We start from the raw sequence: 26,149 nt of genomic DNA, 5'->3' as shown, positions 1-26,149 counted from the left end.
GAAGAGTCTGATGTCAGGAACACCAGGGCAGCGTGCTTGGAGACCCCTGAGCGAGGTAGCAGTCCTTTGAAGGACTGGTGTAAGTGAACACAGCTTAAATTTACCAGGGGCCAGACCTGCTTGAAGTATTTAGGATGCAAGAATGTACTCCATAAAGTTAGTGTCTACTCTGTATACTACAGCTGTGATAGTATAGGCCTTCAAATAGCTACGTGATGAGAACCAGAGAACTCAGTTATTTTTCAACAAGACACTATCACGCTACTCTTTCCTGGTTCAGATCCAACGTGCCACAACTCAGAGATGTGTGGTGTTACTCTTATTTAGGGAAGACAGCAACTTTTAGATAGTAAGAAGGTGTATGGAGAGAGGAAGACAGCACAGCGTTGCAGATGACGACTTTCATCATCCCCTTTTCTCCTTCAAGAAGATTCTCCTTTTTCCTCCCTTCCTGGTCTTCTCTTCCCACTCCCCCCCTATCTCTTCCATTTTTGCACCTCTGAAATTGTGTAACTGGGGCATTATAGGCTGTTTCTCCTCCTGTTATTACTTTCCCCGAGTGGAAGCTTCACTCACAAGCCTGACGAAAACGTTTTTTCCCCTCGAACCTAAGAGTGCCAATTCTCACTTTGTCAAGAGCTCCGGATAACCTTCATAAGAATTTCCTCTTCCCCTGCCTCCTGCAAACACTCCAGGTTACAGACATCTTATCACAGCCACCAAAGAGCTCCTTCTCTCTCTTTTTTTTTTTTTCTTCCTCTTTTCTGCCCAGTGTTGTTGCTTGTATTTCTCAGTTTCCTTTGTCTTCTCTTTCACCATTCTCTCATGCTCAATTTTCTCTACGAGTTCCTCTTATGTTAAAGCACATATGAACTCTCAAGTTGGCTTGCTTCTTGCTTTTGCCCTTTTTTACCCCTACAAAATCATTCTCTTAACCGCAGATGAAATTTAAATTACACAAATACACTGTTTTCCATGCCCAAAAAGTGAGAAGAGGAGTAAATTGAAACCCATGTCTTTTTCCATTTGCAAGGTTTTGATTCCACAGCATCAACCAGCAGTTCGTGTAAAGCTAACAGGGACTTAGTTACTGGAGCCTCAGCAATCAATCTGGCTATCAGTTACAAATATAAACAACTTTTTTGCAATTCGAAGTGAAGCACGCTGCTTCCCAGATGACATTTCCACCAAGCATCTGATGACTCCTCCAGCTTCCCATAAACATTAATGCTCCGAGCACCTGTGTTCCATAGCAGGTAAGAGCTCAGGAAAAAAAAAATTTAGCCTTGCTAGCTCTTGTGCAATCGAGGGCAAGTCACAGTTTTAACATAATCCTGTTTAGTAAGTGCTATTTGCAAGTCCTGGTTTCAAACTACTATGCTTTTAGGGCTCGTGCAGCTTTTCTGCGCTCCCTTTATTCGTGCCTTGATGTGCTCTTTGAAGAATTGAATCGATGGAAGAATTTGAATCTACTGATGGCTTAATCTCTCTCTCTTGTTCACCCCTCCTGTCGGACCTGTCCCTCTTCTCATCTCTCTCAGTCGCTACTGTTTCTTTCTCCATCCCTGCCTCACTGCCTGTCCCTTTTCCCTTCTTCTCCCAGGCCTCCAGTCTCTCCCAAACGTTTTGCCTGTAGAGATCCATACCCCTCCCTGTGGTGGTCTTTCCCAGTATAAACTCGTGCCCAGCTCCCCATGCCATTCTCTTCTGCTCCGTAGCCTTTGCTCTTTCACCTTGTAGCCCATCCCGATCCCTCTCCCTTTCTCAATCTGTTGCTCTCTCATCCCTTCAATCCCTCTGTCTTCTTGACCGTCCCTTGCTCTCCCTCCTTCCCACCTTCCTTTCCCACCACAGTTGATTTATAGTCTCCACTCATCATTATCTCTCTTCCTCCGTCTTGCTCCGTGATCCTGTTTTGCTTCCCACATGTGCCTGTAGGTCTCCCCCTTCCTTTTCTAGTAATTTCACCATCTCTAATTTCACTAGGGCCTCTCATCCCTTTTTGGCTTCCCAGCCCTTTTCACACACTAATGCCCATCAGAACATGCAGCACCTTCTGGCATCCACTTTTTCCTGGAGGAAATTTGCCCTGTGGCGTCCAGGCCTCCACTTTCCTGCAGCCTGCCAGTCATTTTGCACCTTCCACTCCATTTTGGCCTCCACTTTTTCCTGCCCTTCACTTACCCCAAGTCTGCCTCCCTCTTGCAATCTCCACTTTTTTCTGACCTCTACCTCACCTGGCCTCCCACCCTGTTTTGGCCTCCCACCTTTTTTCGGCCTCTCCTGTTTTTCTGGCCTCTACCTTTTTCCCCGGCCTCCCACCATTTTTCGGCCTCTACCTTTTTTCTGGCCTCCCACCTTTTTTTCAGCCTCTAATTATTTTCTAGCCTCTCCTGCCCTCCAGCCTCCCACCCCTTTTTGGATACCATATTTTTCTGGCCTTTATTTCCCTTCCAGCCCCGCTGGACCTACAATGTGCATCAAAGTTCTTGAAAAGATTTCTTGCTGAGCAGATTCCTGCAGATTTGTATCCAATAATTTATTATGTAAGCATTAAACCATTCATATCACAAACACCTGTGCAAGCCAGTTGGCCTAGTCAATTCTTGTTTAACATTTAATTATGAATATAATTAGCATGAGTTAAGAGACAGGCCAGGCATCCGCAATAAAATTTCCACTATGCTAAAAAAATTATAACTGTAATAACAAAAAAGACTAAGCTGGGGTAGAATATGTCCCTCCTATGAAAACTTGAATGACAGCAAAATCCAAGTACAAATTCTTCTAAAACTTTTTACTTTGAAGATAATTGTAAAACCTCCACTAGAGTTATAAGACCAAATGATACAGTTTTTCTGTTCCTTTAACGTTAAGGCAGTTTTCAAGACTGGCATAATCCTTTCAGTGAGGTTCCTCAGATTCTCTTGTTTTCCTTGAAAGGTAAATTAACTATTTGATGGTGTCACTGGAACACTGTGTTAGGTCAAGATCATGGGGGGAAAAAATAGTTAAAATATTATTACGAAGTGCTCTTTGCAGCCCAACAGAACTGTGTGCTAACAGAAGAAAAATATTAGTAAATATTCCATTTTAAAGGCAGATGCTCATCTTTAGGAAGAAAAAAAAAAAAACAAAGCCATCAGACTCCCTATGGATAGGCGTTACCTGAACTTCCTTCACAGAGCAAAACCCTGCAGAGGAGTTAAACCTTCACATGTAGATTCTCTGTTCAATTCTCTTCCAACAACTTAGTTAAGACTTTCTAAGCAAAAAGAATAGGAAGAAATATTTTACCCACTAGTTTTCTTTTCAGTGCCCTTTATTCCTGAATATGTTGGGCTATTCTTCACCCCAGAAGAAAAATCTGTTCATAGACGTACACTCTAATTTTTTGTTTTGTTTTGTTTTTTGTTTTGGTTTATGTTTTTTTGTTTGTTTGTTTTGTTTGTTTGGTTGGTTGGTTGGTTTTTTTTTCCTAAAACAGTTGCTTCCAGACCTGGCAAGATCTATTTAAAAATGTTGTTGAGCAGAAAGAGTTTGCAACTGTGAAGGGAAGGTCATTGAAAGAGAACTAGGAGGTTAGTGGGGCATATTGTTCCTTGACACCTCCTGGGAACAACAGGCCTGGAATGAACCTCTTTAGTTACCAGTTTGCTGCTGTTACAAATACAACAGCCTCCATTTACATCTTCAGTGGAGGTAAGCTTTCCTACTGCGTCGGATTTGAGTGGAGATTGTGCTAGAATATGGTAGCTACAATGGTTGGGGATGTTACAGCTTAAATTTATTAAGCTTGTGCAATACAGCACTTTTAAACTGCACTTTCTGATCTATATTTTACTTATTGGTTTCACTTAGGGTGATCACATACACGTTTTGTCTGTGCTTTGTTAACACCTGTAGATTAAAAACCTCTTCTAGTTTCTCTGTGTCCCATATAATCTCAGCATCTCTTCTAAAATGTGAATTCTATACCAATATCAGTTAACCATTCCAGAATCAGAATGTCACACAACTTTCCAGATAAGGTTTCAAAGCGCTTTTTAAAACGGGTTTAATATTTCTCAATCTCCACTGAAAAGACTTAGTACCACTTTCTGAATGAGCTGTTATTGTTAGTTTTATTGTGCCTGGGAGAATACACACATCTACAGATATATCATACACATATTCATATAATTACATGGATGGGTATCCCTGAGATTACACTACCCACAAAATCATTTTTTTAAAAGAAATCTTTTAAAGAGTTGCACCACAACTTTTGAATACTTCTTAATTTCGACACATTATTTTGTTCTGTTCACGTTTAGTTTATGGATTTCTACTGCCTTCTGATACTTATATTTGGCCAAAAAGGTATTGATTGTGATTTGTTCTGTGAGATATATTGTGGTGACCTTGGATTTGTTTATAAATCACCACGTTCACATGTAATTGAGGCTTTCTGATGCCATGCCAAGCCCCAAAACTTCCTTGGACAAGTAAATGGAGGATAGGAAAACGATTTCAATAGGAGGCTCGCCAACTGTGAATCTGAAGGCAGTTTGATTAGGACTCGAAGCCCACAGATTGAGATTATGACAGAAATTTGCATAATGCCAGAGACTGATAAGATTTGGTTTCTCAGGAACCTATTACGTGATGATGTTAAGAGACTGTCATGGATTTCTTACAGTGCAATATGCTGACTTGTCTTTCCAAGACGAGTTGGCCTTGAGCCTTGTTCTTTGTAAGCCTCGAGTGAGGTTTCTTTAGATGTCTTTTGAAAATCTCTTTAGACATCTTTTGTAACTTTCCACCAAGATGATACAAGGATGTTATGACTGTCAGAATAAATGAATGTATTTACTTCCTTTCTGTTTCCCAGCTACTATTTTCATAACACTGCATAGTAGTTCAGAGCAGGTCCTTGCTACACTATGTTTTCAACCAGTGTGGCTCTGTTCTTCAATCATGATTATGTATTGATGACTAGATTTGTTTAGTGCCTCCTGACAGGTTTGTTTTTTTTTTGTTTTGGTTTTTGGTTTTTTTTTTTGTTTTGTTTTGTTTTTTTTTGGTTTTTTTTGTTTTTTTTTTTCCCCCCCCGACTTTGGTGCAGACAGCTTCTGTACACACTCCTCAAAAGCTGCATTATTCAGTGAAAAATTTGCTATGGCCTGCTGAAGACCAAAGCGTGATCATTGCCCAGGTAGATGTGAGTTGCTGCAACATGTTGTCTCAAGTCACACAGGCAGCGGGTTCTTGGGGGAACTTTCTGAAGCAGGACTAGAGCCCAAGTTCAGAGAAAACCTTTTTACCATTGTCAGCCATCCTGGAGATGAAGACAACTGAGCAACATGGAGAAGACTAACTACTGATAGCACTGCTAGCTTTTGTGGGCTTAAAAAAAGTCTATCAATCTCATGAAAGAAGAGTTTATTCCTTTGCTGTGTAATCACTGTAGATTTTGTCAGACAAGCCCAGTAAAGACCAGTATCTCATACCAGCAATACTAATAAATATTTTATCTAACATCTTTCAATCTTTCAATAACAAAAAAATTTATAAAACTCTATCAGGTGTAAGATGCTAAATAACCATCTTCATTTTCCATATAGTAGGATAACACATAACGTTATAGGATTGATAGGAATGACATGTGAATTCTGCTTAGCATGCACCAGGAGACCCTAATTGATATATTGAAAAAATATGTGTGAAATCAGTTGAAAAAAGTGTAAAAAAAAAAAAAAAAAAAAAAAAAAAAAAAAAAAGAGAAAAAAGAAAAAAAAAGAAATCCTGATCTTGAAAAAACAAAAATTATATGAGTATCTAATGTGGACCTTAGGTAGAGTCTAGGCACTTAAATTCACCATTATAATTCTGAAAAACCTTATTCAGCTGCCATCTATCCCCAGAGGTGCATGAGATAATTAAATGCTGCGATTGTGGCCTTCCAAGAACTTTAGGTGCCTATGGCTCTACTTTTCCCCATGCAGAGAGATGCTTCCTTTCCCGACAGATCTGAAAAGCTTGAGCTCCAGAGATGGGGTATTACTTTGCCTAAATTTCTGGGGAGGCTTGATCCTGTGGGGGGTTGCCAGGACCTAAGACACGTCAGCTAACTAGATCTGGTGCCCCACAAATGCTGTCCCTTCTCCAGGGACTCTGTGGCTGACGTGGCTCCTGCGTTTTCTGTTCCTCACGCTGAAGGCTGAGCTATCTCATATTAGACGGTGGATTCCACTTGAAAGACTGCAAGTCAGACTTTGGAATACTATATTTTATTAATCTCATCCCTGTGTTCATCTGCCTGAAGTGGGAAGCCCACAGCAGTAGCAGATACCTTCATTCAGAAAGCCATCTGCAGAAGAATCATAATTCTGGCAAAAAGATTTCTATTTAGAGTATACACAGACATCTACATCTGTCTCTGCGTGCGTGTGCGCATTTTAAACAATAAATCACCTATTTATCTATAGCACTTATGTGACACCTATTAAATTCATATTACAGATAAGGAACTGAAATGAAGGCATAATCACCAGACCTCATTGAAAAAAATCTTTCCAGCATAGTAATCTTTCCAACCTGTTGCAGAGAAAAATCAAAGACCTGAAGTCAAGCCTTCCAAACCAGAGACAGATGTTGCAGCTTTGGGAACTTGGTGGAATTTTCCTTTGTGGAATATCAGTAGGGGTTTTTTTTCCTGTAGCTGCAGTTGGACAGATGCGCTGTCTCTACAGATGCACTGTCTATGCAACTTTCTCCAGCTGAAAAGATCTGGAAGAACTAGTTGGTATTTGAATATTTCCTATGCTGTGGATATCAGCCATCATTTCACAGAAGACTAGTAGACAAATTTCCTTTTTTTTCTGTGCCTTCTGTCTGAGATCTTTCAAGAATACTAGTTCAACTAAAATAAAGATTTGTAATCAACTAGCACATTTACCTGCTAATATTTCTTAACAGATTTTAGGGGTAATTTTTTTTGTTTGTTTGTTTCAGTGGCTGAAGTCCTGGCATAAGTTTGTATGGCCATGAGGGTTGAATTCTGTAAATAAGGTGATTAAGTGTTTCAGTTATTGGCACTTCTACCACCTTACTCACATGTAGCACAATTTTACTTGCAGACAATCTGTTGAACCACATCTGTTGATCTTCCAGAAAATCAATAGAACTATTTGCGGTGCTAAGTAATTTAAGTGTGGCTGAACCTGACTTCATAGCAGCATTTGAGCACACTTTAGAAGTGCATATTTCATCCAAAATACCACAAAATGACTTCCCAGTAATATACTAGACAAAGTCCTTGGAAAAAAAAAATTGCTTTCCAAATCCTAAGAAACAAAATTAGTATTAGGTCAGAGGTCTTGTGGCCTTCCATTTATCAATTCTCCAATATAAGCTATATGGACAGTAATTATCCAGCTTCAGCCTGGCAAAATTCTGAGACTCTACAATACTCTGAATTATCTTCTAATATTCTGGTCATATCTAAATTGTTCTAATATTATGACCATATCTACAGTTATTTATAGGGGAAATTGAAGCTAGAGAGCAAGCACTTTGACTAACACATGGTACTGTAAAATTTTGTTCCCATACACATGACAGATGTTAATTAAAACAGCATCATCCAGGAAAAGTAATACTAAGCTTGCTATGGACTTTTTCACATAATCTTTAAAATAGCATCAACGTGAGTAGTCCATGGCACCTCTTGGCTACTCATTCTTCCTGAAGCTTCTAGCAAAATGACTAAATCCCCAAGAAACTTTATCAGTAATTTGTTACTACCTGCTACAGATAGGTTTTGAGACCACTTCATCTTGCTTACCAAATGTATGGCTCTAAGGGGTGATCAGTGCCAGACCAGGGATATAATCATTGTGGCAGTGTGGCGATGTGTCCTAATTACTTTTTTCCTAGTTGTCATCCTGGCATTGTTAAGCGCTCCTTCTAACTGTACTGCATGCCCATGCCCTGCATGCTAATAATTCCCATTTTTGAAGAGCAGACAGAAAAGACAGACCGAAGAGCATCTTTTTTTCACAACAACCTGAAGAAGGAGGGAAATTTTCTAACAGCTCAGTACTGACCAGGCAGAGTAATTAGCACAAAGTGGCCAAAGAATTAGCTGCAATGGGAATTATATTGAAGGAAAGGATTTTTTTTTTTTTACTTTGCCTCAGCACTATTAACGTATAGAAGAGCTCCAAAAACACTGAAAACAACTAATTGTTCATAGACATTTTTAAAGTAGAGTTGGTAAGAATACGAATTTGTAGATACTACAGCAGTAAAGGCCAAATAAAAAGAAGATTGATTGGAAAACGTAGATTACTTCAGACAGACGGATTAGGTAGAAATCACCCTGATGTGCAGTAAAGTAAGCAACAAGAATTAGGGTTTTGAAACGGTGAGAAGCATGTCTTAGAGTGCTAGCATTTTCTTCGTAGGAATAAACTGTCTTAAAATCCCTCTATAAATGACTGTTCATTAGCCTATCAATGTGTATAATGGCTCTCAAAATCATAATAAGAATTAATAATAGTTCAAATAGCAGAAAGGGACATTAATTTCTCATTCATGAATATTAATGCTTTAGTGACAGTCTCTTCCCGACATGCTTTTAAACTCTTAATTCACAAGTCTATTACCAGTTACCTGTTATTTTTTACTAACCAAAAAAAACCTCTCCACTGGGCCACCAAAAGATTTCAAGTCACCCTGATGTGGACCCTCACAGAGAGGATGAGGGCAGAAGACAGCATGAAGGATGAGATCATGGTGTCCTGATAAGATTCTTCAGAATACGATAGTGTTTGCTCAACCAAAAGGTACACCAAATGTACCAAAAGGTAATGAAAAGCAGCAATAAAGGGGAGAAATACTTTATTAACCCCCCCAGAAGATCAGTATGATGGTGGATTATCAGGAAGAGCAATTGATGATGGCAGAGGATTGGTATTAAACACTCGACCGCAGAATAAGGTGCCTAAGAGGGGTGACTGGCATGCTGGGCTCTGCCCCACGAATTGACTGCATCTGCTCAAGGCATCTCCTCCTTTCCAAGAGGACATAGCTGGTGGGTGCAGAACCACCTGAATGAAGGGCATGTTCAAGTGCTGGTGCTTCAATAAGCATCTCATCCCAGTGCATCGCAGAAACGGAACAGTAAGAAATTCTTTATTGTTTTTCCCCTCTCAGCACTGCAGAGACTGTGCAACAGGAGCTTGGGAGATGATGTTCTCCGTCTAGTTTCCATGTGCTTTGAAGGGAGAAGAAAGCGAGCTGCCAAGAATAAACTTTCAGGTAATGCGTTTCTTTACGTTGTGTGTTTAACTGCACTGCATCTCTAAATAACCGAGAAGGGAAGGATCTTGTGAGATGTATTTAACCTCATTATATCTGATGCTGGGTCTTGAAAAGCTTTAGTTGAACTAAAGACTCTTATGAATATAAAATCAAAGTGAGCCGTACATTAAGGGTTTCATATTCTCTGACAGCTGCGCATGTGCACACACAGCTCTCATTAACAGTAATGGCAAATATGCATGCCCGTCATTCAGAAAACAGATCTCTAAGTACTTTATTGGGTTTGGCTTTTTCCTAGAGATTTTTCTCTATTGGACCTTTAATTAATCTCCTACTAGGCTTTTCCCCTTTAAGCTATCCCTTCTCTCCCCCCTCTTGCCAATGGGAGGGAGTAAAACCCCCCATCACTTTGTTTTACCTCAAGTTTTTCCAAGCTGATGCAGTTTTACAAAAATGCACCTGCATATATTAAATATAGGTTTGCAGCAGGCATACCACAGACACATGTAACAGAATAAATGCTTTGGACTTTGAAAATACTTTTGATGCATGTCAACTTAAAAAAAAAAAAAAAAGAGCAAAGGTAGATATGAAAATGAGAACATAAATGCTTTTGCAATCTGATCACTGCAAGGCAAGAGTCTGCAACCTTGTGGAACAAAACACACACATTTCATTCTGATTAACATAAAGACAGCCCCTTCTAACATGATTCACAATTATTAGTCTCTCTCTTGTGTTTGGGGATATATGGATTATCAGCCTAGCATATTTTTGAATACATACACATTTTAATTCCTTTCCTAAACCATTTTAGGCACTACAGTTAAATGGCACACACAAAATTTATAGATCAATAATTTGATTTTTTTTTTTTTTCCCCTGCAGTGAACTAACTAAATGCTGTAGGAGATAAAAGGCAGTCAAAAACAATAAAAAGGCAGGATCACGGATAATGGAAGGTAAGTCAGCTTTGAGATGCCTCTGTTCTTCTATTTTTAAGTTTATTATTATTTTTATATAACAGGCTAATTCACTAGCTTCTACTGTATCTGATGTACTTACTTATCGCCTCCACAAACTGTTCAAAGAAGCAGTATGGGAACAGCGGCTCAGGCAGCTCTCTGAAAAACATCTTGAGTGCTCCGGTGACAACGTGGATGTCCTCCCACTGGCTGTCGTCCAAATTCAGCTTCTCTTCTGGGAAAACACGAGGAGAAATGGAACAACTGGTTTTAATGAAACAATTACAAGACACTAATTATTATGTTAATGTTTGCCTACTATCATCAGCAACCGTTAACAGCCTTCTGCACCTAGAGGTTTTTTTTTTTTTTTTTTTTTTTTTTTTTGTAGGAAGAGAACATTTTCAATGGAATACCATCTGTAGGAATGCAGCTAACAAAAAACAAGAGACACAAAGAGACAGTACCATTGACACAGTATGTCAGATACATTTATTCCCATAATGCATCAGTATGAAAATTAGCATCACAGCTCAACATGATTCAAAGCTATTTGGTTTTGAGGCCGAGGGGCTAAGAGTTGCCAACGATGGCCGGCTCAAGGGACCGGCCTAAAGGCCTTGCTGAGCCAACAGGAGACATATGCTAAACATGGCAATAGAAAATGAGTTATTGCTTTACATGTGTTAGCCTTGCTATGTACAAGGGAATAATGGGTAACGCTTTTCTCCTTTTTTTGCCTGAATGTAATGTCAGCAAGGAATAGAGTACTGTGAGAGAAAGGATATTAATTCCTTCTTACTGCTTCAAAAATATTTTGTTTGGTTTTCATCTCTGGGAGGAAGATTTGCCCAGCAACAATATTAGACAGACCCCTGTTGGCCTACCTAGGCTATGCAAAGCTGTCAAAAATGATAACACACTAAAGACAAACCACAAGTGCTTACAAAACTGTTTTGCAAACAAACAAAAAAAAATGTTTTCTTTTGAAGCTTGACTGAGCTAAGGAATTTAAATATAAAAGAAACTAAACGCTAAAATAGAGTTTCTAATAAAAATAAAACAAGATTGGATGATTATTCTATTTTCCTTTGGTTTGTTGATTTTTTTTATTTTTCTTTTTAATTCTAGTAGTGTGATACTGTTAGAACATAATAAACACTGAGATCATAATCCATATAAAACTCTAGGAAAGCACAAATCCTTATTAGTCCAAATTAAAATGACACACACTTTCTCCAAGTTCTGTTACTCCAAAAATGGAGTTTGCTTTTTGCACATGTGCTATGATTCTCTTTTTTAGAAAATTTCAGTCTGAATGCAAATCAAGGGCCAACCATGAAAACTACTGAACAAATTTAATTTGAAGCAACATAATCCTGAAATGTTTTACTAAATGTCACTGAAATTTCATGTGTAGCAATTCAGCTGGCTTCAAGAGCAGCCTCTTTATTGAACTGTTGTCAAACAAAATGGTAAAATTATTGGAGACACATGGACACCCACAACTCCACATCCCTGGTACTTTAACGTGATGGTTTTCTCACTCTAGAGTTCACTTTTGGACAGAAAATCTTATCCAAAATGGAGTCGTCTTTCAACTTTTATTTAATAAATGCTATTAAAGGCTTTCTAAATGTCTGGATTCAGGAAATGTGTACAAATAAAGGAATGGACCCAGTTCCTTAACTTGTAGTAATGTGAGACAAAGCTGGAACAAAGGCAGACTTGTGCATTTCATTTAGTTGTCTTGCTTGCTTCTTTGGTTTCAAGACTTTTTTTTTTTTTTCTTTCTTCCATTGAATTACCTCAATCATAAAAGTAATGATTTGATCTCAAATGAGTTACCAGAGGGGATCTTCTTTAGACTCTGAGATCATATTTGATTGATCGTATTTCAACAATTAGCCTTTTATTTTGCCACACACTATTGAACTAGATCGACAGCATCTTAGCAGGCCAGCTTTAAACAGTCAACTGTTAACAATAGCATCAAAAAGAGAGACCTGATGGGGTTTACTGTCACTTTAAAGAACAGGGTGGGTTTTCACATTGTTGAAATCTGTCAGATATTTTGAAATGTCCCTCTCACTATGGTGCCACACCCCCTGCGTGCCCTTATAATAAAATTGGTTTTACTCCTGATTAAATCATTTTCTCCCTACCCACTACCATACTTCTCATAATGGACCTGTGTGCTCTACAGCTGGTGTTCTTCCCATGGTACCAATTCTTACTTTATCTTTTAAGCACTTTGCTGCTAAGATCTCATGCAGAGTGCTTATGTTTTGTTAAGAGCTTCATTCTTAGAGAAATAGCTTAACACATGTTCTAAAAATGTTGTACAACTTATTGCTTAAAACACATTTAGAAAATGTATAAGTACTGTAGCTTTGGCACAGAACTTTAAGTAGAAACCTTAAAAAAAAAAAACCCAACTTGTTTTTGCCATGCATTTGTCTTAAATGTCTAAAGTGGAATGCTTGACTTCTAAGGCTTTATAGAGACTTATCTTACCAGATTTTTGCACCATTTCCAGCTCTTCAAGGAAACGTGTTAGGAATGTATCATCGTGAAAGCAAAGGGTGTCAATTTTCCCTCTAGCAATAAGAGAGTTTTTTAAAATGTTTGCTAGAAGGAACAAAAAAATAGAAGTCCATTCAGTGTAAGACTCTCGCTTGGTTCCCACTGGTTGGAATCGCTCACATACCATGGTGATAGGGCCATAAACAAACACACATATGACTTTCAGGCTAGGTTTAAGGAGAGGACCTGACTTTTTTGGCTTTACTCAGACATATTTCTTATTGGGGTGTTTTGCTTACATAAAGATTAAGTCCCAAATCTGGTATTTAAACTTGACAGTCAAGGACTGCTTTCAGTCAGGAGATACTGTATCTGGGAAGATGCTCAAAATCTCACAGTCCTAAAAATTTGCTTTAACTTGTCAGTAGTACTTGATTAGTTCAACCATCACTGCCAGTTGATATCATATATCTTAGATACAGACACAAATATGCCCAGAAAATCCCATAAAATTTATGTTAATACTCAGGCTGAAAATATAAAGACCACATTAAGGAAAAAAAAAAAATAGTGTGGGCACTTGTCAAGGTTATTAGTTAAAAAAAAAATCAATATACAATACATTTCTGAAGGGAATGTGTGTTTTACTGTGTTATTATTCTTAGTAAATCAGCCTTTTCAGCAATACACATTTTTAATGGCACTTGCAGTCTGCAGTAGAACCAAATGGGAGTTCAGCTTTGGTTTAAGCATACCATCAGTAGGTTATCCTTTTCAAAAAGGAAGAAGAAAATCTATGGAAAGATCAGCTAAAGACAAAAATAAATAGAAAAAAAAAAAAAAAAAGGAAAAAAAGAAGAAAAAAAAGGAAAGAAAAAAAAGAAAAAAAACAACAAAAAAAGAAAACCAACCAAGGCAGTCCAGAGCGCTCAGTTTTGAAAGAAAATGGATGTGGTTCCTCTAACCACACACCCTGCCTGGTGTGTAGACTAGTCTCTAGGAGCAAAATGCAGACATTTGAGAGCACTGCTCATTCATTTCTCTTTTAAGACAATTTATACAAGTATTTTCCCAGCTATATACTGTCTTTTGCCTGTGCTGCCATTAAATACTGGAGCACCATGTTCAGAAGTCCTACTTCACTTTGGGTATTACATGTTCCTGCAAGTGGTCTCATGGATGACCCCAAATCACATGGAAAGAAATCCCAGCAAACACAACGAGCAGTGCCTGCTCTGCTATGGAGGTTGTACCCTCAAAAAAAAAAAAAAGTATAAAGGCTTTAGTGAGACGTGTCTTATAGGGTCTCACGCTGTTTGCTAACATCACTGCCTTTTTTACAGCTTCCTTGCTGCATCTGCAGACGTCAGCACTGGGATGGCAATGCCCTGCACAGTGGACACTTGGGCACAACAGCTGCTGCCTCTGTATTCCCCTATAAACCTTTGGCATTTGGGTGAAACCTCAGAACGCTGGAGTCTCCATCCCAGGGGCCAGCACGTTTGCCGAGGGAGATCTTCCCTGGAGAAAGTCCTGCACAGCACAGTTAAATAATGCATACAGTTTCCCTCACATCAAAATCTTTGCAGGAGAGCTGGGTGTGCACAATGCATTCCCAGTTGGCCGAAAGCTTGGGAAACTTGCTGGACTCATACATCCCAATAGGCAGTTTACTGGTGAGAGCTCCAAAAGAGTCCTGTGGTGGAACAAGGAAAAGAAAATTCCTCTTGCAAATACTAGGAAAAGACAAACTGTCCAGTGTCATTCCTCTTCTATCTCAAACTTGAAGACACCTTTTTATATATGTTTTTTTAATGGTTATATTCTTCAAAAATAATTTGCTTACCATTCATGCTCTACAATAAGAGAGAAAAGAAAGAATATACACAAGCAGAAGTCCTTTGCTTGCATTGGCACACTCCATCACGAAATCCCTTTGTGAGGGCTGTTGTCATGACTGACAGCACAAATATCAATTTGTGCACTGAAAGGTATGTGTGTTCAAAAGCTGTACCTGCATTTTACAAGCCACAGCTTCTCTGATGACTAGCGCAGAGATACAGCAGCCTTCCTGAGGCAAACAGCTTCTTTCAGAGTGAGCTCGCTCAATTTTGAGCAGTAATAGCGTGCAGAGATGTCCAGAGACACGACAGCGATGGGATGTTGTGAGGTGGTGAAGGCTCTTGCTCATCATATGACAAGGAGCTCACCCCGTGGTGGTGTGGCACATGATGCTTAGCTTCCTCCCCGCCAGTAAATCCTGTCCTGACATTGTATTTCCTAGAAACACTCCAAAGTGCACACAATCCCTTGAACTATGAGTAAATAGTAAAGCAGAAGCCTCAACTGATGCAAAGCAATACTCTCCTCATTCAGACAGATTTTTGTGCGTTCTCTTTCAGCTAAGTAGTTCTTCTTGCCCTTGCTAGGTTTGGGAGAGCCACTGTCCTGCTGCACTCAACACGTGGTCCTTCACTTCCAAGAGTGTTTAAACAAATAAAAAAAAACATCAGCTAAGCAAATAATGAAATTCTTTATACAACGTATTTCTAAGCAGCTTCTGCTGAATCCATCAAATGCTACCGTTGATGAATTAGCAAGGATGTAGTCAGTAAAAGAAAGCTTGCATGTATTACTCCTTCTCTGCTAGAGGAACATGACATGCCCTCTGAATAGAAAATTTAAGCCATGATGTTATAATGTCTGAGCATTTGTTTATTACTGGAGTGCCCATTTCCATGGAGCCCAGGCGCAAATTACTGAGCAACTTAAGCTAAAAAGCAGAACATCTCTATGTGCATCCAGAGTGCTGTTTATTCCAGTTCTCTGAAAGGACAGCTCGCTGACCTGGGGGCATGCTGGAACAACCAAGTACTGCTAACTTAAATCTCAATCTGTGCCAGAAAAATAAAAGATTTCTGTGCTCAGGCACACTGGGTCATATTCATCCTCACATAATTCCACAGAGTAAGAGAGGGATGAACTATCTCATTGTTTCTGGGAAAAAAAGATCCAGTACATTCGAGAAATTCAGAAATGGTACATCATGAAGGCATGCAGAACAGTTCAAAGGTTTAGGAGAGTGGTCAGCTAGCGATGCCATTGAGTCAGTGAAATTTCTATGTTATCAGTTGCTGTTTGATACTGGAAGCATAAATATATACAGCGGTACTGAGAGGGGAATACTTTTCGTAGCTAGAAACAGGTATCATCACTACGATACTCTTCTAGATCATTCACTGCCAATACCTGCTATGGGGTTAGATGACAGTGATGTTAGTTCTGACTTAGCTTATTCTATCATTGTGATTTGAAGCAATAATTACTGTAATAGGATTATAATTACAAGTGCTTTTAAAATTCATTAAATTTAGCTGAATCAACTATTCTGTATGGGAAAAGGAGTGATTTTAAATATCGAATATTTCCCTCAAAATGCAGCTGAAAGCTCCTTAAGAATAAATAGACTACCTGTCTAGAGATGGACATACTTCTGTGAGAGGCTCGCTCGGAGGGGACTTGTTGATAAAGAGTAGGAGCAAGTGTACACAGCCTGAACCACTGAACCCACAGGGCCAAATTATTCCTTCCTTCAGGGTCAAAGAAATACTCGGATCCCCCAAGGGTTTAAAGAAAGAGATAAGAAAAGAGCATGGAGGAATTCCCACCCAGCTCATACTCTCCCACGGTGCAGACATTTCTCGGCCTCAGAGTACCGAGGTTGCCCAAACACAAGGATGGGGCTTGGCAGACTTTCTGTAACTCTTGTTATGCTGAGTGAAAATTACATTTGTCTTGCAGTGGTAAGAGTCTGTTCTCCATCTAATCCTCTCTACTTTGGTGTTGAGCAGTAACTTCAGCCCCTTCCTAGTCCTTAAAGCACACTTTATTTTGTCTTTCTGTTTATTCTTCCCTCTATTCTGAACCAGACTAATGACTTTCTCTTTTTCTCTGTGCCAGCTAATGGATTTTATTCCGTTTTCTAGGTGGATGCTAGTACTTCTGCTTCAGATATCCAAGACTGCAGAACACGAACATCAAATACTTGCCTAGATCAGGAACTTACTTTTCATGATACATTTTACTATTCAAAGGCAAAAGTCCATTCTGAATTCTGCTTTCGACTTCATCTCCCTTGCTTAGTCGTAAGTTGTGTATACATATATTAGTCAAGGTAAATATCTCCCTTACAACTTCAAATCTCTTATTAACATTTTTTTTTATTGTGTAATTGCTCTCCAGTAAGCTTCTCTGCAATCTAATTTTAGAGGTTTTTTCTTTTTTTCTTTTTTTTTTTTTTCTTTCCCATTTACAGTCAGGTCTTTTATCAGAATTGCATGTATCAGCATCTACAAATCTACATTTTAAATAAATTGAAGTCTCTCAAGATCTAACGCAGAGAGGAATTGGACAATGACTCTCTGTCCCATTTTCGTACTTCAATAATATGTTCATAGTCATATCTTTTTAATTGTACTACTAACTCAGAATGCTTTAGGATTCTGTCATATAGCTTTTCTGTTCTTCCCCTTCTTGCTGTTTCTAACACTGCTTCTATTTCCATTCTTGTCAAAAGCCTTTTCATAGTCCAAAAATCTGTACACAATGTTTTGTAATATTTGGCAGACTTATCTGAAACCTAATTCACTGCCTTCTTGTGATTCATGGGTCATAAATTATTTCATATGTAATGTACCCCAAAGGGTAAAAAATTCTTTGTATTAAATTTCAGCCAGACAATTTAAAGGGGGGGTGGTGGGGACGGACACAAAAGGAAAAAAAAAAAAAGTATTTTTGAGACACTCTGAAAAGATCTGACCTCAATACATGGTCTGGTGTGTTGTCTCCCACAAATAGTACCTCAGTATCCTTTAGTAAATATGAGAGTTCAGCATGCTACAAGTGAAAACTCTCCTGCCATAACGTGGGCTTGATATGAACAACTTTAAAGGAAAGGAGAAATACAAAACGTGTAGCGCTGGATCAGACTATTGATGCATTAAATCAGACCTGTCTCCAGTGATTATTAAACTGAAAGGGTCTGTACGAAAACAATTCAAAAAAACCCAAGAATACCACCCAATCCTTATTGCACATAGCCAAATGTATTATTGGGACTCGCCCCGATAACAATAAGCTTGTGCCTCAGTGAGTGAGTTTCAATAATCAAAGAAAATAATTAACAAAACAATAAAGATCATTATGACCTCCTTTATGTAAATGACTTCCAAATGTAAATAGATCAAAGCTTAAACTAAAATGAAACAATTCCCCTAGACCACTCGCAATACTGAGAAGGAACATACGTATATTATTTGCTTACAGTTATAAGGATTATTAATGAAATATTAGTTTATTTCTCTCTTAGAAAATTAGAAATTTAAACAGTTCTCAAAACGTGACTCATCTATTCCTTATATCTGTAATCACATTTATTTTAATAGAACTGTTTACAAGAATAAAGATTACCTGTCATGTAAATCCCTGTTCTCACACATTGGTTTGCGAGATGTCCAGAAAACAAATTCTGTTTTGTGTTTTTGTTTTTTGGTTGGGTTTTTGTTTTTTTTTTTTTTTTGGGGGGGTGGGGGGTGTTGTTTGTTTTTTTTTTTTTAATGAAAGGACTCTTTGACAGAGACCAGCTGGAAGAAGTGTTCTTACATGAAATCAGGTATGTACATGCTCTGTAAATGTCAAGGACAAAACATTTTATTTTGTATACAGCTTATCTTTTGGTTCACTAAAGTCAAAACACTTCTGTTCACCAGAACTTTTTTTAAAGGACTGTTTCATAATATGAATCCATTTGGATTATCTGACCAAAGATAAGACTTCAATGGACTTACTATATCATTCACCACTGTACCAGTGCCACAAAAGGGAATTACAATTAATTGGATTATGTTGGTCTCCACCCGCTGATTGTAGAAGAGAAAGTCTGAAACTGTAACTATTTCAAACGGACCGTATCTCTCATCAGCCATGGGATTTGGGCTTTAATTTACCAATAAAGCTTAATTTCTTCTCTATATTCTCTTCTGGTTAGGAAGAGGTCATTTAGACACTTTATTCAAGTTATGCAAAAAGAAAGGACAGTTTTGTTAAATACTTTCCATCTAGCGCTTCAACACTTGCACCTTGCCTATCAGCATTACTTATTTTCTCTGTTAACAACTGAGTTGTCTTGAAAAACACAAGCCAGAGAACCCAGGCCTGAGTTTAGGTCATAAGAATAATTCGTGCTTCATCTCCGCTAGTTCAGTTTGTGAAATTGTGGCTTAAATTCTTACCTAACACAACAATTTGTTATTAACTACACGATGTGTGACACTCTACAGGACAGAGAATATCACTTCATGTCATGTAAGGTCCCACACAGACATGAGGCGGCAAAAGTTTTCAAGTAGCAAAGTCCCACATTAGGTGTAGGCTTGTCTGTATGGAAAGTTACACGAGGGAATGCAAAGGTACAATTGTAAATTTGATACATCCAAATGACTCATTAACTTGGAAATAGTCCTATTCTAGTACGTAGGTGACCTAATCTAATTTAATTTATGTGTTTTACATGGTAAAAAGTGACAATAATACTATTCTTATTATATATATATATATATATATTTATGCCTACATCTATATGTCTATATATATATTATATTTCTTCTGATGGTTCTTTCTAAAAGCTGTTAGGATTTTTCGTCACCATCCTTACTGGAAGGTTATTTCAGTGCCTAATTCCTTCTAGTTACCAGCTTAAAATATTCAACTTTATATACTTTTAAAATAATTATTAATATCAGTAATGCTTGCTTTGATTTTTTCTTTTTTTTTGGTCAAACTTTCGCACAGTCAAAGAAATAAAAAGTCCTCAGTCAACTTACTTCAAAACCATGTTGCTTAATTCACATTTGCATTACTTTTTGCTAATATCTGAAGCTCTAATTCCATTCCCTGGATATTAGCGGGACTAGCTATGCTGTTAAAGATAGGAATGCTTCTAAGTGCTTACTGAATCAGGGCGTAAGAGATGATAATTGTATGTGTTTAAAACAAAACTTTAAACAGGAGGGGATTATATATAAGTTGCTAAAACAAATATATCTTCAAGTGCACTGAAGGACTTTCAAATGTTAACGGAATGTCCTTTGATAATAATAATGCTAATAATAACATGAATTTTCAAATATTTTTATGCATTTTGAGAATCACATGTTACCCTGAATAGGGAAGATTCTCGATAAGTGCACTTTTTTTCATATAAATTCATCAACTTCAGAGCTATGTCCACTCTGAAGCTACACCAGCAGAGAATCACATACTCGAGTGTGTCCCGGGTTAGTCTGCACATTTTAGTTCCTCTTGCCCAGTGCTGGCTTACAAGCACTGAAAATTTTATTGCTAGAAAAATAGCTTTTTTTTTTTTTTTTTTAAAAATGATGCTTTTGAAAATATGGAACCCCTAAGTTTATGATCGAACTTAGGGGTTTGTGAAATGCATGTAATCGCATGAGCGATGGAATTAAAAGCTGCGTACACACAAACACGTGAGACCTTGCTTAGGTCTTTTTAACCAAAAGGCTGATGTTTCAAGGCCAGTGTGGGCTTAAAAAAAAATAACTCCATCCACCTTGCCACATGCCATTCCATGTGAGCAGCTATACCTTCTCTTACTGTGCCTCAGAAGATGCATAAATACCCTGGGCACACGTAAACACACTTGGCAATGTTGGTGGTTCCTCCTTGGCAGAGAAGGGGTGTATTGAAATACGGGTGACTCAGTGGCACAATGTTTTACGTTTCCCACACACGCCTCGCAGTCTCACGTGGAAGGAGGAGACACGGCCTCTCGTGCATCCACCAAAACGTTTTTAACATCACACCTTTTCCTCCATCTCACGCACGCATTCACGTTTTGCATTTTCACTTGCTCTGCGGTAGGACCTAATGCAGATTTGCTGCGTTAAAGATATATTTGTGCCTACCTTTCCCTTCTGCAGGGTTTATCTGGATGTGCATCCTAACTGTAGTATTTCCAGTTCCTCCTATTTCATGTAAACTTACAGGCAGGTATTTCAGGAGTGAAAAGGTATGCTTCAAAACACTTTTTAAGCTTTATCTCACATAGATTTTTCCTGATCTTCAAATCAGTCTTGTGAATGGACTTGTAATTAACAGGAGGATTTCAACATAAAATAAGAGATTTTCATGTCTTTGGTTCCTTGAGATACATTCAGGTTCCTCCAGCAAGAAATATATTAAAATATTGATTAGAGTAGAGTAACATTTCAAATAAATGGAGATTTATCCTTCCTTTTGGATACAGAATCTTATAAAAAGTTTCAAGGCAACGCACAACAAAGCAGTTGACAAGAAAGATAGCATCTGCTTTCCTGGCTATTCAAGCTGAAGTTTTTCATTCTAAATGCAAGCAATGTTTCCGAAGTTAACATAATTAACTCACGACAATCCTGAAACATCATAATATAAGATACAGATGGAAATTCAAAGCTTTAAAAATGTCATAGAACTGCAAGAGGATTATCATTTTTAACCACACAAATCTGAATACTAATTAAAACAGGTGTTTTTATTTCAAACACTTTTGCACGCTGTGACATTACCGGGAGCGTTATTTATGTATTAGTCTACCAGGAAGCATATATTGCTTGAAAAATACGATACGCGATAATAACGAACTTATGAGATAAAAAGAATGACACTCCGTACTGCTTCCTGAAACAATAAAAGACCAGTAGTTCAATTAGTTAGTAATTTCCGTGTAACTATTTGACAGATTCTACTAATTGTTAAGCTCCCACTAACTATTGCTTTACATAATTAATTATATTCAAACGCAAACAACAAAGACATGTGGGCCAGTTGCCCTTTTGACAATGTTTTTCGCAAACTGATTTGCTTACCAAAAATATTTTTAGAACTAAAAGATACTAATCTTAAGTGGAAATACACATCAAAACGTTAAAGCAGCTCTGCATTTTACCATGGTTATGAGAAAAAAAATTTGGATTGTTTAACATATCATTTATGCTGCATGCATAATAGCTGAAGTCTTCTAGCAGAGATCTTTCATATTAATTTAGCATTGCATAAAATTCATAGTAACAGGTCCAAGGGTCAAGCATCATTCATCATTAGTTGAAGTGACATTTGCAACCCTTCATATAGCAGCTGCTTGAAAGGGGAAAAAAAGGTATTCTTTGGGAGAATGGGGGGTAGCACACAATCCTCACTCTATCTGCAGAAGGGAAAACAAGGTGCCACTATGTCAGCATGGTAATGTGCTTAAATTTGGTGATGTCATTCTTCCCTAACCCCCACGAGTCACAAGGCACAAGGCAGCTGCATTCCTGAACTTAGTAGTTCGGGTGGAGATAAGTAATAACTAGATGTAAATGAATTACATTACTGTGGTTGTGAACATAGCTCTGTGCATCTAAATTATGATTTATATCAGGATCCTATCTTGTTTTGGAGAGTTTTCTACTTGTTAACAAGGCAGCCCTTGTTCTCATGGCATCCTCCAGGCATAATAGTTTCTGGGAAGCCAAATAAGATCACTTTTGAAACTGCAAGACAGCATTCCAAGACTTTGCAGCAGAACACATTGGCCAAATTAGGACTTTTTTTTTTTTTTTTTTTTTTTCTTTGTGGCATGTCTTGCCTACTATAAAACATTAAGATCAGAACGGGAAATGTGAGCAATTAAAATGAAAATGTAATCATCTGCAAGAAAAGATAAATTTGTATTAAATGGCTAATACTTCACAGTCCTTTTGATATTACAAGTACTTTTAAAGAAAATATATATTTTATGTCACAGTCATTTTTATTATGTGAAACATGTGATCTCTTTGGAATTATGCACATTTTTAAATCGCAGTCATTAAAACAGCATGCAACACAAAGTCGTTAGATTTTGGAGCTTTGCTAATATTTGGTGATTTTCCTCAGCTTTGCTATTATACCTGAAATGTATTTAATTTATTCATGTCGCTAATTATCCACTAGTATTTAAAGCACTGTGATGATTACTAACCTAGACTACCACTTCTTCCTTAAAAAAGTTTAATGATTTTTACAAGGGAAACCAATGCTTTTTAAAGAGTCACTTAGAAGCGCATGAAAAATGTTCAAGGACATTGCTTATTACACACTGCAACTCTATGAGCCACTATAAATTAAGCTCCCAGTCAAAACACTTCTAGCAGTGAGAAGTTACTTTTCCATACCCTACGCATGCATTATGAAGGAGAGGGTGCGCCGCTCTGCCCTTGAGTGGAAACAAAAAACGGTGCTGCAGGTATTTCATGGTGGGTTTTCATTATAGCCAACGGCAGCTGTGAGCTTCAGACCAATCCCCAAAATGGTTCACAGATTGTGTTGGTCATCTATTATCTTATCTAGAATATGAGATGGCCATTCATCAGTGAGCAAGCCATCCCCAAAACAGAGAAAAAGAGTTTCTACAAAGGACCGGTGTTACTGATGCGCATCTACTCTTACGGCATCTCACCTTCCCGTGGATTTCAATAGCTGTGCAGACATTAAACACGTATGTAAAGATGTTATAGATACCAGAAAGGCAGAATGGCTGTAAAAGGAATAGAACAGCAGAGGCAAGATGACTGGCAGATAGGGTTGCCACATCCCCCTTAAAGAGACTGCTCCTTTTCCACACCTTATGTCTCTTGTACCATAAAAATATGCATAGATGTATGTGGGAGCATCATAGCAGATTTCTTGGGATGCGTGCCATGCATCTGAGCTTCGAAGCTGGCTCAACGTTGTCACCATTAAGTCTCAGTGTACACAGCAACACTTCAATCTAATTTCAATTAGGGAAAAGTTACACAGAAACTTCTTGGAGAGTACACATGACCCTACACATAAATACCAATTAAATTCAGTATCAGTGTCTTTGCAGTGAACATTGATACCACCAGTGAGAGGAAGGAATTTAAAATGAGGCAATGCTTGATGACATTGCCTCCATCTACAAACTCTGCCTGTGTTAACTAGTACGTCAACGATTAGTGAAACAGTGGGACTCATCTGTGAAGAAATGGGGTGAAAAGAAGTAATGACATGAAATTTTCATTACAAGCAGTTTTTATGCCACATAAGGTAGAATATTGCATCATTATGCAACAAAATACTACCTGGTAAATTAATAAAAGACTAATCTACTGAAAAGCTACCAACACCAGGAGTGTTAAGCAGTTGCAACTGAGATAACAAGAGGACTAACTAAAACTACTTCGCATACCAAGGACACATAATCTCCTCAAACTAGTTGGTTTATGTGCTTAACTACCCCTCTGTCCTGAACTCGGACAAATTATTGCAGCATCATTAAGTGGGATCAGTGAGATCATACCCATTTTCATGTGCACATGCTGGATACGCAGGCACTGCGCTTAGAGTCGTTCCATTTTCTTTTGTCTGCCGAGTCTTTTATTTAGAAACAATGGAACAAAAAGTGCAGCAAGTTAGGGCTTTAATTCTTGACAACCACTTCTTTTCATTCAAAACTTAGAAGATTCCCCCTAAGATGCAGATTACTTGAGGGAGATATAAATGCGCCCTTTAAGCACAGAATGAAAGAAACCCTCCCAAACCAACACCCCCCCAAACCTGCAGAGAAGACCAGGAGGAAAAGTCATCCTAAAAGTGTTAAGACTCCTTGCACACCATCACTCATTGGTGACTGGGGAGTTTTTACAGTCTTTCAAATCTTCTTTCAATCACAAGATGCCTTAAAGGGACAGGAGGTCTTAAAATGTTCTCTCTATCTCCCCAGTTGAGAAAGATACATCGAAGGGGGAGGGAGGGGGAAGTCAAGCCACAACACAAAAAGCATTAATGCAAAGAACAGTGGGGTCTCTCCCTAATTTGACTTTCTCTACAGGTGGTCTGCAGCTGCATCCAAACAGGTTACACTACTGCCTTCCCATGGGCATTACAACAAAGTAGGATCTGTATTCACAAGAATACATTTACTAGCATGGGCTGATTCAGGTCTAAAAATAAGAAAAAAGCATTTTTCAGAATAGCCTGAGGTAACTCTCTGCACCAGCAGAAGACAGTAGCACTCTTGTTTCACTGGCTGTGCGTGATGATAAAGGATATCAGAAACCTACTTCATATGACTCATAGAGGCCCACAGCCAGCCTCCAATTGATTCATTTTATTTGTATTAGTTTGTTCTCCATCGACTACACAACAGGCTAGACCAAATCAATAAACAATATTCTGTTTTCTATTGACTCGGGGGTAATTCGTGCTGGGCCCTGCAACTGCTATATCTGATTTTCTAGTTCTGGATATCATCATGGAAACGACGGGGCTCGGAGACCGCTTAGTGCAGGAAGAAATGGGAAAAGATTGCAAAGGCAAGGCGAGATATTGGCTTTTAAGCTGTAACACCTGCAGGAGGAGGTATGAGCAGCCTATGCCTCAGCTGGACAGCTGCAAAGACTGTGCCATGCTCACTGTACTTTTCCAAGGGATGCAGAAGGTCTTTTACGTTGTGTCTAAGCAATTATAAAGTGAAAAACACGTACAAGCACACACGCATACATGCCTTTGGTAGCACGCAAAAATGAGAGGTGAACGAGGTGAGCACGTAGCTATCGCATTTCCCCCGCGTGCCCGCAGCAGCTCACGCACCCCCAGGACAAGGCCGACAGGTGCCGATGGCAGCACCCGCAGCTGAGCGGGGTTTGCTGACGTGGAGCACTAAAACCATCACGGGGCTGCCAAAATGCCCGGCTGCAGGCAGCCCCGTGAAGGGCCGCCCCTGTGCACCCATAAAACAGCCTTTGTTGAGCTTCCTTGAGGAGACGCTTACACCTGCTTAAATGGATTCCCAGTGCGATTAAGCTACAACATGACACCCCAGAAGTTTTTTGGCCATTTTTACTCTGTTTTGGCCAGCTTGCCCACAGTACATTTGGTGGTGAAATCTGCTAACTGGATGCTTCCAAATACCTTATCTTTCACCTCTTGACTCTTTTTTTTTTTTTTTTAAGACGACTTCTTGCAAGTAGTGGCTAAGTGGAAATTGAAGAGTTTTTACCCAAAACTGTCCCACACCACTTCTTCTGCACAATGACATACTCAGCATAAGAGTGAAGCAGCTGTCATTACCCCTACATATGTGAAGACCAAGACACTTGCAATATGTTCTATCTCTTTTCCCATAAAACCTGTGAATCCTCACTCTGACCAGGTCTCGGATTTCTTGAGCTTCTGTACTGTGCCTTACTCAAAGTAGAGAGCTGGCTTTTTAGTATCACCGATAATACTGGCTTTTCTACAAGAGAGAG

The 26,149-nt window shown here is 38.6% G+C and overlaps 1 protein-coding gene across 1 annotated transcript in view; it reads right to left on the bottom strand.

Moving 5' to 3' along the window:
* ARHGAP15 (Rho GTPase activating protein 15) overlaps window positions 1–26,149 on the bottom strand; it is a 320,935-nt gene that overhangs the window by 51,654 nt on the left and 243,132 nt on the right. Inside the window, exon 14 of the mRNA XM_026852528.1 lies at window positions 10,375–10,509. Coding sequence (XP_026708329.1) covers window positions 10,375–10,509 — 135 coding nt within the window. The remainder of the gene's footprint in view (window positions 1–10,374; window positions 10,510–26,149) is intronic.

Source organism: Athene cunicularia (genome assembly GCF_003259725.1).
Source record: "Athene cunicularia isolate RWA chromosome 7 unlocalized genomic scaffold, athCun1 chr7_part1, whole genome shotgun sequence".
NCBI lineage: Eukaryota > Metazoa > Chordata > Aves > Strigiformes > Strigidae > Athene > Athene cunicularia.
The sequence above is the reverse complement of the archived record's forward strand: the minus strand, read 5'-3'. Positions and strand labels throughout refer to the sequence as shown.